Source organism: Phaethon aethereus (assembly GCF_964289735.1).
Source record: "Phaethon aethereus genome assembly, chromosome: 8".
NCBI lineage: Eukaryota > Metazoa > Chordata > Aves > Phaethontiformes > Phaethontidae > Phaethon > Phaethon aethereus.
Window position 1 is genome coordinate 33,007,328 of NC_138584.1, and position 12,955 is coordinate 33,020,282.

Here is a 12,955-nt window from a genome sequence, read left to right on the forward strand (position 1 = left end):
TCTAATTCATATGAAGTAGGAAACAATGACGGTGTAAGCATTTGAATACTGAGGAACATTGGTAGCTTCAGCCTCCCTGTCCTCCCACAGCAGCCCAACGTGCTCCAGCAAGACCATGGGTGCACTATAGGGGTGCTTGTCAGGAGGAACGTTTGTAGAGGTTGGGTCCATGACTGTCCCTGCCTAATACAGCCTAATTTTAGGCATCAGCTGAGCTTGCTCTTTGATCAGGCTGGGCTGCAGCCTGTTCACAACCCTTATACATCTGAACAGTCAAATGTAAAACGTGGCTCCTACAAATTCTCCACTTTCATATGAAAATAATGGCTGCAATTCAGGTTCCCACTGTCGTTTTTACTTCTTTTGTGTATCTTATATTAAAATCGCTTGGCATAAGCTGTTTTCATTACGGAAGCATAAGCTTTAAATCCTCCCAGGAATGTGAATGCAAAGCAGGCCCTGCATTACAGCCGCAGCAAATTGGGAGCCCGTGCTCCCAAACTGGGTTTACCAGCCCTGGGCCAGCAGCAGTGCGCTGGGGCTGGGGGATGCTGGCAGCCAACCCTCCTGGGGCGCAGCAGCCATCTGCCTTGCCGCCCCCAACTGTTGCTTGGGATTTTTATTTTTATTTTTTTCAGATCACAAATGCTACAACAGCACAGGAGTAGATTACCGGGGAACGGTGAGCGTGACCAGGTCGGGGCGGCAGTGCCAGCCGTGGAACTCGCAGTACCCCCACACCCACACCTTCACCGCCATCAGGTACCCCGAGCTCAATGGGGGCCACTCCTACTGCCGCAACCCAGGGAACCAGAAGGACGCTCCGTGGTGCTTCACCTTAGATGAGAATTTTAAGTCTGAGCTTTGTGACGTCCCGGCATGTGGTAATTACTGACCTTTTTTATGTTTCATTTTGGAACAAAAAGGGGAACTGTTTTGTCACATCCATACCGCTGTCCTGCAAAACAGGAGCTCCGAGGAGCTGTGCAGGAAGCGTCTGTTTTGAATCCCTGAAAAGAGAGCTGTAGGAAAGGCTGACTACACTGTTTGTAGCTAAAGCCACAGCATCCCCGCTCTGAGGAGACCTTCAAGCACTTACTGCCCATGCAGCTGGCTAAGTGGTGGCGTGAAAATATTTCACTAGGGAGTACCTGAGCACTCGCCAGAAGGTGGTGAAGCAGCAGCGCGTTGCCAGCCCAAGTGTCCCAGGCTTTCTGGTTGCCATTATGATCAATACACCATCTTAGTCCAAATTAAATCGGATCACAGAAGTGGCACTGTTGACACTGATCCACAACGTGGTTATAAAATGTTCTCCATTTCACTTGTTTTATTAAGAGCCATTTTAATAAATGCAAACCTCACTTAACGGAGCTCAGGCCGTGTTTAAAAAATAGAGGTGATCTTGCCAGATCCTCTTAACTGTATTTTAAGTTTGTGTTTACAGCCAATGTGTTTGGCTGCACTTTGGTTTTGCAAAATGAACAAAATGGAGATTCAGCTCTCATTTTATTCTGCTTTTCTAAGACCTGGGGGAAGTGGATGGAAGACCTGAACAAATGGTTCCTAATTTTTTATCTGCATTTAGAAATAACAATATTGATAGCATGCCAAGAAAAAAACTGCAGCTATTTGCATGTACATGCCAGAAATACACCCAGAAATGTGCTGGAAATTCACGGTACAAAGTTTCTCCGAAAATTTTGTGTTGCCTACAAATTGTCACACTAACATTACCTTTCCCCTTGGAAAGGAGATACCTTTTGATGTTACTGTTCGATAGCCAGAACCAAATTAAATTATTTCTGGTTATGGTTATGAACATTCCTGCAGTGAGACATGTTCTGAGCCTGCTCCAAAGTCTTTTTCAATTAATGGAAAGATGGGAACTGATGCCAAAATGGGATCTAAATTATGTTCTTACTGAAAGAGTAGATCAGGGGAAAGGCAGACAGTCTGGGCTATATCATGTGCATCTCAAACCCTCTCTAACATTCATAAACGCTTTTCAGAGTCCTGTATCTCTGTTGCTATTACTTTGGTGCGTTTAACTTCTGTTATTTTTCTTCTTAATTAGGCACAGTGATAGACTGACTGCACAAGAATAGTTCAATCTATATAAACTGTTCTGGAGATCTTTCTCAGCCCTTCAGTACAAAAATCTGGATCCAAGTAGCAGTCAGCAGGACTCCCCTTAGCATACTGTTGGCTCTCAGCTCTCCACCCTGGGAGCTGCACGGCTGCAGGCGCAGACGCCTGGGCTGGTCGGGATGAGGAGGCGTAGCTCAGCCCCAGGGGATTTGGGCCACTCGGTTTGGGCAAGCTCAGGAGTCTCTGAGCTTTCTGTACTCCACTGCGTTGTCGCTGTACGACCTTCAGCCATGTGTATTTTGCGTTTTCCACAGCTTCTGGATAATGGGGTAATTACGAGTTGATGGGGGGAGGCTGCTTGCCAGGCTCCCTCTAGATGGGCCCTGAGACCCCAGGACTGGCTCAGTTGTTTGATCTATCTGAAAGAGCTGAAAGCAGGACGCTGTTGGATGTGTTGCAAAAGTCTCTGATTTGAACGTTTTACTAGATAATAAATGAGATAGGCTGGCTGGCTTGAAGAATTCCTGACAAGGGTTTTAATTACCTCTCACCACTGCCTTAAATGGTACTCGCTGTACAGCTGGGTTACATGGCATTATTATTCTAAATGCAGACAAATAGAGCTATATCAGGTGAGTAGTAATTTAATTGTTAAATGCTAATCTGCATATTGAATCCAAAATACCATGTGGGACTTGCATTCATCTGGTTTTGCACTGGCTGAAAGAGCCATTTCAGGCACATTTTAATAAGCATTGTGCGTTCTGCCTCACCAGGACATGCCTAGATGGGAAATGAATTTAATTAGGGTGGCTCCCAAGAAACCTATTAACCTAATGAGGCTTCACGGCAGGGGCTGCTACTTAATAAGAATAATAATTCCCTTTGACTGGAATAGCTCAGGTGATGAACTAGTGCCCAGGTCTCCGTCTGCCTCGTGCTGATGCTTTCTTTTTCTTTCTTCAACTGTATCTTTCAGTTGTCTCACAAGCTGCCATAGATTTGTTTCATAAAAAGTTTGTCAGCCTGAATATAGGAAGATGTGAAATGTGGAGCAATTCGAGCATGAGGCTTAGCAAAGACAAACATAAGAAGGTTTTGAAGGAGAGGGAAAAGGCACTGATTGTGTGTCTGTGCTAGAGGGCAGCAACTCATGAAGGAAACCCGCAGAGGGTCCATGCTGTAGAGCTGGATGTCCGCTGAAGACAGGGCGAGGGCACACACTGACTTTCTGCTGGGCACAGGGAGACTGTAATGGGGACGGTACTTCAGTCCTCTCTTGTTTCCCAAAGGCTGTAGAAATATTTGGACTACCTCGCAACTGAAACCTAATCTAAAAAGAATGGTCAAAAAGAAGTGTGGGGGGAGCAGAAGGACAGCGCGAGCCTGTAAGAGGAGAGGTTATGCAAAGTGACATCCAGAACCATTTGAACTTTGCCTCTGTCACAATTTGAGTCAAACCCAAGCTTCAGATCAAGTTCATATTTAATTAAGTGCATAAAAGATATCTGTGTGGGCTGCTAAGCACTTCTACAAATCCAGCCTGGAAAACACAGGCAAACAAACTGGAATGACCCTGTAGGAATAATCAAACATCCCCATTCTGCCAGAATCTGCTAAGCCTCATGCTGCTGCAGATATTCACCATCTCCCTCGGAAACAACTGCGGCCACCAGTCCTGCAAGGTGATCATCTCCAAGGTGATCTTCAGAGTTCCCAGGGTGCCCTATAGTTAGTGTGTTAATCCGTGCATAATTATACCCTAAACTTTATGAATGCTCCTGGGAAGCACCAGAGCAAAGCAGGCTTCAGCATCGCCGTGCTCAGAGCACTCCGGCTGGAAGGTACGTCCTTGTCGATGCAAGCGGGTGCTGCGTGAACGCGAGGACATGAGCTCCTTCCCAAAGCCTCTCTTTCCTCTCCTGCTGCACCTTTCCTCCAGGCAACGTGCCCTGTGAAACCAGAGCCAGCTGGAGGGAGGTGAGTGTCTGATGTCCCGGCTGTCCCTTGCTGGGCACTGGTAGAAGAGAGTTTCACGTTTCTAAAATTAATCACTTGCTCCATAGCTGTGAAGAGAGCTGTGTGCAGAGGGAGCAAATATTGCAGCTAGCATTCACACTATGTTAAATAAACTGGCTTCCCAACCTCTTCTGGATCCTTCTTTTTTATCTGTGCTCTAGCTTTCTTTTCAGCTATCATTGCTGTGTCCTTTGTGCCAGCATTTGCCACCCTGCTCAGATGACACTCTATTAGTGAATAGTTGGTAGAGGGGTGGGTTTTCCCATTAGCCCGTTAATCCTACTAAGACCAAGTCCTAGTGTGTAAGATTCTTTTTTAAGATCATGCTACAGCTTTTGTCTGTGTTCAGACTTTCTGAACCTCTTTCCTAGCTTCTGGGTTAAAAAACAGGACCACTCTCTATTTCTTGCCATTTCTGTGCATTTCTTCCCGTTTGCCAGGTGTTCGCCATTTCTTCTGCTCTAGAGTCCCTAATTGTCCTGCTCCTGCACCTAAAAGTAACTAGAAAATAAGTTTTCAGTTGCACATTGTTTGATCCAGTGCCCTGAGTGACCACATGGATGGTTTGGACAATGCTAGGAGATGCTGAGAACCGGAGGGTGGAAATAAATGAGGGGATAAAACTATTCTTTTTAACAGCTCCCCACGTTTCTCTTGGATTAAGGAAACTATGGCACCAAAGCATATTAAATATACATAATATACATAATACAATATACATATTAAAATGAGTCCATAATCCCACCAGAGCCTCTCTTCCATAAGCTATTTTAGAAATTAAATTTTCTGTGGACCTGTATTAGACCATTACTTCGTTTCACCTCAAGCAATAGCCACCTCACAGTATTCAGCTGTTTCATGACCGTAAGTAGGTTTGAACTGACATGCAGCAGGGAAATTGTTCCTGGCCATTCTGTGTTCTTACAGAAATGTTACTCAACAAAATGAATTGCTCTGTTTAATATTAAGGAAATAAAACAGCATTCAAGGTGGATCGCAGTAGTATTACCTGAATGTTTTATTCTTCTTAACACTTCTAGTTGACCCAGGGATGTATTTGACTCTGTGGGATACTTCATTCATTGTTTTTGGTTTTGTTTTTTTTTCTGAACCAGATTATAAGGATTCCAAGGAAAAGAATAAAATGGAAATCCTGTATATCCTGGTGCCAAGTGTTACTATTCCCTTGGCCATAGCCTTGCTTTTCTTCTTCATCTGCATCTGTCGCAACAATCAGAAGTCATCCTCCCCTCCCGTTCAAAGACAGCCTAAACACGTAAGAGGACAAAATGTGGAGATGTCAATGCTCAATGCCTATAAACCAAAGGTAATCCCTTATTTCTGCTTTGACATTTGCTGTCTGTAAAGGTAGAGAGTGAGATACTTTGATCAACTCGGCGCTGAAATTTTAAGCTGATTTCCAACTTGCGGTTTCTGCTGGTGCCTTCAGCTGTAATTTTTATAAGGACTTTTCTCATCAGCAACATAGCAAGTGTGCTGGACCTGTGGAGGTAATTCCTATGTGTCCACGTATCTGGATAAATAGGAGATGGAGTTTTTGTAATAAAGCAAGCAACCTATTACGGAAGCATCTCTAAATTGCCTCATTTAAGTTAGAAAGTAGTGCAGGTAAAGATGTGGTTCAGCTTTTTCTCAAGAGACTTTTTCCAAATGTCTGTTGTAGTCATGTGTCATCTTTCACTCAGCTGAAATCAGTTTGGAAAGATTTGTTCCATGTTTTTTCAGGCTTTCCCATTCTCTCAGTTAAAAAGTGAAATTACCAAAACAGAGCCTCAACAATCTGCCTGCAGTTCTGGCCAGCACAGCTGATACATGGTGGCTCTTGTTGCTGGTATTGTTTTGCTTCACTGTTGTCCCAGGTTCATGAAGCATTTTTTAACATCATTTAAGATTTAAGCGTGATTAACCTTGAACTCCTTGTTTATTGGCAGGGCAGCCAGTTTGCAAACCTGTATGTATGGCCCGTTTCAGGGCTGTAACCGCCTTCTGCCACCTACAGGCAGAATAAAAGAGTACTTGCCTGTTTTTTCACACCATGCCAATTCTCTTCAACAACGTGATGGAGATTGTTCTTTTGAAGCATTTCAGAGTGGGGAAAAAAAAAAATCTACAAGTAATTAGAATAGAAACTGTGTAGACTGTAGTATCTGAAACGCTCAGACATGCCCTTGAGTAAGCTGGCTTTTTTGTTAGAAAATGACATAGCAAAATGAATCCAAATTCTGGTTTTACTGAGTTTCAGCAATGTGAACTCTTAATCTTCAAATATTGTTGCTGTAGGTATTGCTTTAGCAGAGCTTATCAGTCAGCATCAGGAAAGGTTACCTTTGTATTTCAGGAGCTGTGTTCTCCATGTCTGAATAAATTCTGGAGTAGTTTTCTTCTTAAGTTCAGTAAAGCAGCTCCGGGATGCCACTATTGCTTGCTCTTAAATGTCGAGTTTGTAGAATTAGGTTATAAAGAGTTAATTGTGGCAGCCCAGGGAAAATGAGTGAAGTAGCTGTATCCCATGAGCAGTGGGAGTGCAGTGCAAGGGGCAGGGATGGATGGAGCTGTGCCACCCAGGCAGTAGTTGCTCTTCCAGGGGTGCTGCTCCGTGTGTCTATGGAGCCGCAGTCTCGGTGCGGCACAGACAGACACAGAAAGTTGTTGCAGAGGAAAACTCCAGCTCACCACTAGCTCCGAGAAAGAGTAGGAGACTCCTTTTAAGTCAGCGAGAAAAGCAAACCCGCTGTGCAGCTGTGTGGAAAATGCAGTGCTGCTTTTGCCCATTGCATATGGAGATGTTTTTACACGGCGTAATGCTTACACTGGGACTCCCGTTTTAAATAGTGTTGCAGGCCCTGGGTCCTGCTGTTGTGATGCCAGCAGGGCTGTTGTGCGAGGTATCTCTTCAGGGCGGCCGGACAGAGTTTGGTCTGTTGTTATATTTTCGCTTCTCTGTCCCACACACACTGGCCCAGTGATTTGATCTTGATTTTCCTGTGAAGTTCTTAATTTCAACTTTCGTGTACGGCTTAGAGTAACTGTATATCAAAATGTTGGTAACAGTACAAAAACCATTCAATCAGGTAAGCGTCAAAACTACATCTTGCATTCAACCTCCGTGGAATATTTTGTTACGTTTGGATTTGCTTCTTAGCTCCCATTCTACTAGATAGTTGGGGTACCATCCTGGCTAAACTGAAGATAGTGGGAACGTCGACATAATTTTAATGAGGTCACAGTTTCCACCTAGACTGCCGACGCACTCATGCCTTATGCTCACGACATAGGAAAGCGACTTGCCCAGAAATGTTTGCAAATACAGACTGCGCTGTTTTCTTTTTATGTTCAAAATGATATGCTGCAAAAAGCTTTCTGTCTTATTTATGCTAATTCTAAATGTTCCCACTGGGAAACCCAGCTCTGCCTGTCTCAAATGTTTCAATTGCCTTTCAAACAAAATTTTAAAAGGAAGGAAGTAGAATCCTATTTTCAAATACTGTATCCAGTATTAATGTCAACATTGGGTAAAAACAGGCTCAGGCTTCAAGCTCCAGCTGAGGTAGATATGCGTTTACTCGTACAAATAAAAATGTTAGCATTTCATCCAAAAGCCTGTTTCAGTTTTAAGGGATTTTAATTGCCTTCAAAAAATATAATAAACTAAGCTCGTCTTGTCATTCACCTAATGGAAGGAGCCGATAAAGAGATAGAGGTGGTGGGCTTCACTCTTACTGCTCTCCCTTTGTACTCGGTTTACTTTGGCGTGCTGCCTCGTGTGTATTTTACACTTCTTTACATTTTGTACACCGATGTATGACAAATACTTGTCAAACAAAAACTAAGCAGATTTATAACCGCTTAACTTGAAATGAGCCCTTCCTGCCAAAACTTTATGACTTCATTTTCTTTCATAGTTTTCCGCTATGTTGGTTCAAACAGACGAACCCAGCCTCAGGTCAGACAGAGGTCATTTCACTTTCATTACTAAAATATAATTTACAATATGCCAGACCTAAACAAGTTTTAGCCTAAAGGATTTGTATAATATAAACCATCTGTTCCTCAACAATATAGCTAATTTCCTGCTATCACCGTACAGTCTACTGGCTGCCTGCTTAAATGGCTTTATTATTGTTGTTATTATTATTGTTGTTTTTATTATTGTTGTTGTTGTTGTTATTATTCTAAAAACAGTGTCAATACAATTCAAATTCATTTATTTTAAAATGCTATTTTTTAATGATTTTTTAAAATGTCCGTTCTTTTCCTACATTGCTGCTGTAAAACTGCCGTTACGATATTTCAGGAATGCAAATGCTAATGTTTACACTAATTTATGAAACATAGATCCCAAACTCGTTAGCCTTGAATTACTACTACTACTGAGGACCCTAAATGAGTGGGTCTGGGTGTAGGTGTTACAAGCACATGTGGAAGTTAACGTCTGAAAATAATACAACTTCTTTATGACCTAGGAGTGAATGTATGCACCCAGAATAACAACAGAGTTTTAAAAACGTTTGCCTGCCTTCTTTGACCGCATGTTTCAAGACTGAACGTTCAGTCAAGTGTGAACAGAAGTAGTCTCTACTGTACACTGGAGGGTTAACAGCAAAGTCGAGGAAGAATTGGCTACGAGGACGTAGTTTTCACAAAAAGGTTTTCTGCTAAAACTTTAGGCCCTGGCCCAGAAAACACTTCAGCATGTACTTACTTAAAGTATGTGAATTGCTTCAATTCCTGAAATCAGTCAGATTCAATTTTAAGTATATAAATGCCCAAGCCCAAGTATATAAATGCCTTTGCTGAAATGCTGATGGTTCCTGCATGTTTTTAGATCTAATATTTACTACTTTTATCTGATCTTCTGTAGAGGGTAAAAAGTAATTCTAAATTTAGGTTTGGAACAGTGTGCACAGGGAGATTAAGCAGCACTCAGCCCTGAGCTTTCCCGATGTTGGGATACTGGTGTCCCTCAGGCTGTATCTGGCCTGGGACTGATGTTGTCACACCAGCGCCGTGTCTTGCAGGGCTGAGCAGGATTGTTGCCAAATGGGTATGCGGCCCAGGGAGTTCCCGTGTCGGTCTGCTTGGCTTTCAGACATCCTGTGCAAAAAGATCTTTTTCTTAAGAATATGTTTTCAGACCTATTTTTCTGACATGTTTTTGCTGTCGTTTCTTTAACAGAGTAAGGCTAAGGAGTTGCCTCTGTCTGCCGTTCGTTTCATGGAAGAACTGGGTGAATGTGCTTTCGGCAAGATCTACAAAGGACATCTCTACCTTCCAGGAATGGATCATGCTCAGCTCGTTGCTATCAAGACACTAAAGGACTTTAACAACCCCCAGCAGTGGGCAGAGTTCCAGCAAGAAGCATCTCTCATGGCTGAGCTCCATCACCCTAACATCGTTTGCCTCTTAGGTGTTGTGACCCAGGAGCAACCTGTCTGCATGCTTTTTGAGTACATGAACCAAGGAGACCTCCATGAGTTTCTCATCATGCGATCGCCACATTCAGATGTTGGATGCAGCAGTGATGAGGATGGGACTGTAAAATCCAGCCTGGACCATGGGGATTTCCTACATATTGCAGTCCAGATTGCAGCAGGGATGGAGTACTTATCAAGTCATTTTTTTGTCCATAAAGATCTCGCCGCTCGTAACATTTTAATTGGAGAACAACTTCATGTGAAAATTTCAGACCTTGGACTCTCGAGAGAAATCTACTCGGCAGATTATTACAGAGTTCAAAACAAGTCTCTCTTGCCAATTCGCTGGATGCCACCAGAGGCAATCATGTACGGCAAATTCTCTTCCGATTCAGATATTTGGTCGTTTGGAGTTGTTTTATGGGAAATATTCAGCTTTGGACTTCAGCCATATTATGGATTTAGTAATCAAGAAGTCATAGAGATGATCAGGAAAAGACAACTGCTGCCTTGCTCTGAAGACTGTCCTCCCAGAATGTATAGCCTGATGACAGAGTGCTGGCATGATCTGCCATCCCGGAGGCCACGATTTAAAGAAATCCATGCCAGGCTGCGCTCGTGGGAGGGTCTTTCAAGTCACACTAGTTCTACTACCCCCTCTGGTGGGAATGCCACCACTCAAACGACTTCCCTCAGCGCAAGTCCAGTTAGTAATCTCAGTAATCCTAGGTACCCTAACTACATGTTTCCAGCACAAGGTATACCGCAAGGCCAAATCGCCGGGTTCATCGGCCCACCAATACCTCAAAACCAGCGATATATCCCCATCAATGGGTACCCGATTCCACCAGGATACGCTGCTTTCCCAGCTGCCCACTATCAGCCGCAAGGTCCACCCAGGGTAATCCAGCACTGTCCTCCTCCAAAGAGTCGTTCTCCGAGCAGCGCCAGCGGATCCACTAGCACAGGTCACGTCACTAGTTTGCCATCTTCGGGATCCAACCAGGAAGCAAATATTCCTTTGCTATCTCATATGTCAATTCCTAGTCATCCAGGGGGAATCGGTATTACAGTCTTTGGAAATAAAACTCAAAAACCGTACAAAATTGACTCAAAGCAGTCTTCCCTATTAGGAGACTCCAGCATCCATGGACCTAATGAATCTATGATTTCAGCTGAATTGTAAATAAGCGAGGCCTTTGTAAATATAACTATTTACAACACAAACTAGAAAGTCGTAGAAAAGATTTATATTCAAATATTTTATTAAAGAGTCCTCTGGTTGTTTAACAGACATTGCAGCAAGTATCTTCTGTGAAGTGTAACTGCTTAACAGGATGGGCAGACTCAACCAGACAAGGGTCATTGTGGTATGAATACTCGGCTTTGTCAATGGACGCATCGTTTCTTTAAGTGCCGCCGACAATTCAAAAAAGGGAAGGGGGATTTTTTTTTTTTTGGTAGTAAAAACATTTTATCATACGCTTTCTCACAGCTTTTTAAACCTCTGATGTGGTTTAAATCACAGCAATTTTTTTGTACTGAAAACATGTTTTAATATCTGTCTCTTTTTTAGGAGATGCAAATATTTGGAGATCTACTGGGTGTGCAATTTCAGTTCCAATAGCTAGTTAAAATATTTGTAAATTTTGCAGTCAAGGATTATGTTTCAAATATGTGATCTGAGAGCTGAATTAATTACTTCAGGTAGGATTTTGGTCTTTTGTTAAGTTAGGAGTCTGAGTTCAGATTCAGACCAAAAAAAGTCATTTATATGACAGCACAACAGCTTGAGTTATCAACTTGCAGTCTACAAAAATCATCTGCTGTTGGCTGCTAAAGAAGGCTGGAGTTCTAAGAAATTGCCTTAAAGGAAATTAAATTGAAGTGTTTTAATTTCAGAACCTGAATCAACTTACTCAAAGACAACATTTCATAATCTAGTAGTTAAAGCAGAAATTTTATATCCTTTTGTTGCTATGCAACTGTTTAATGGAAAAGCTCCAAAGCGCAATTTTATACATGACAATCAGTTTTCCCAGGAATATTTATTGTTTCAGATCAATGTGTAATTTCAGTGACTATGACTCCAGTAACCCTGAAAAGAGGGAAACTCACATTCCATCAGGCAGCAAATCCATTGATAGCAATTTTGTCTATCGGTTCTAATAATGTGAATTAGTGAGAACTTTCAACTTAGAAATACGACATTTGTATAATTACTAAAAATTCATTCAGGTATACACAATCTAGATTATTCATTTGAAACCACTTTATGAGTTACAAAAGTGCTGTGTATGTTACAGTTTTTCACAGACTTTTTTGTACTGAATAGTATTTTTATTGTACACGGAACGAAAACAATCTTTCGCTCAGTTGACAATGTTGTATAATATGACTTTATTTTTATCTTTTTGCACAAAAGTGTGATAATGTTTTGTACAGCAGAAGTGAAAATACATCTCTGCATTTTATATCTCGGTCTGTTTCTTTTTATTTTTAACCTGATGTAGATGTTCTTGAAATATATTATGGTGATATTCAGCCACTACCTTATACAAATATTTTTCTTTGTTTTCACTGCATGCATTTAATCACTGTATTACTTGATGATTGATTTATTAATTATGGGCATTTCAATTAGGCAAGCATGAAAATGTAACAACAAAGGCTATTTTATAATTAAGATATGTGCATTTTTGTATTTCACATGCCGGAGATGATATTAAACACTGATTATTTTATGCTGCTGTTTATTAAAACATTGTTTTAACATAAACTTACCAGTATTTCCTCCATCTTGGTGTAAGATATTTGAAGTTTTGTATTTGGCAGAGCGCTAAAATTTGCTCGCTCAGCTCAGGTAGGGAGTCTGCCGAAATGCTCGCTTGAATGGGACATGAGAGTTTTGCAAATAATATTTGCAGACAGATTACTTAGGGGTAACATCCAGAGGCTTAAATGAATGTGTGCTGTGCTAATATTTGCAGAGCACACAAAAGAAGCAGGACGGCGTAACCACCCTGTGAGAACGATGCAGTCTTTGCTGGGATCTCATCGGTGCCGTTTAGCTCCGTACCAAGGGCCAGCATCGCCCTTTCAGCCCCTCGCTCAAGTTTTGCGTCCTGCTGCGCCGCCTGAGCTTTCGTGGTATGTTGTGTTGCTGCTGCATCCGGAGCTCTCAGGCTTCCTCTCCGTTGCGCAGACGTGAAACCGTGCTTGCAGATTCAGAACAGTCGGTAATTATATAGTAAGGACTTCTGTGACTTCTGAGATACTTTATGAGCCTGAGATGTCAGCTTCCATGTGGACTGAATTTATGTCTGGATCAGTAATGAAAATATGTTACATGTTAGCTAAAATTTAGTCTTGACTGAAGATTCAGACAGTAATTACATCTTACTAACTTC

General features: G+C 42.1%; 1 protein-coding gene across 1 annotated transcript in view; it reads left to right on the forward strand.

The window, feature by feature from the left end:
- ROR1 (receptor tyrosine kinase like orphan receptor 1) overlaps positions 1–10,731 on the forward strand; it is a gene marked incomplete at its 3' end in the record, with an annotated part of 53,848 nt that extends 43,117 nt beyond the window's left edge. The window contains exons 6-8 of the mRNA XM_082002836.1: positions 639–884; positions 5,226–5,437; positions 9,307–10,731. Coding sequence (XP_081858962.1) covers positions 639–884; positions 5,226–5,437; positions 9,307–10,731 — 1,883 coding nt within the window. The remainder of the gene's footprint in view (positions 1–638; positions 885–5,225; positions 5,438–9,306) is intronic.
- Between the last annotated feature and the right edge of the window lie 2,224 nt (positions 10,732–12,955).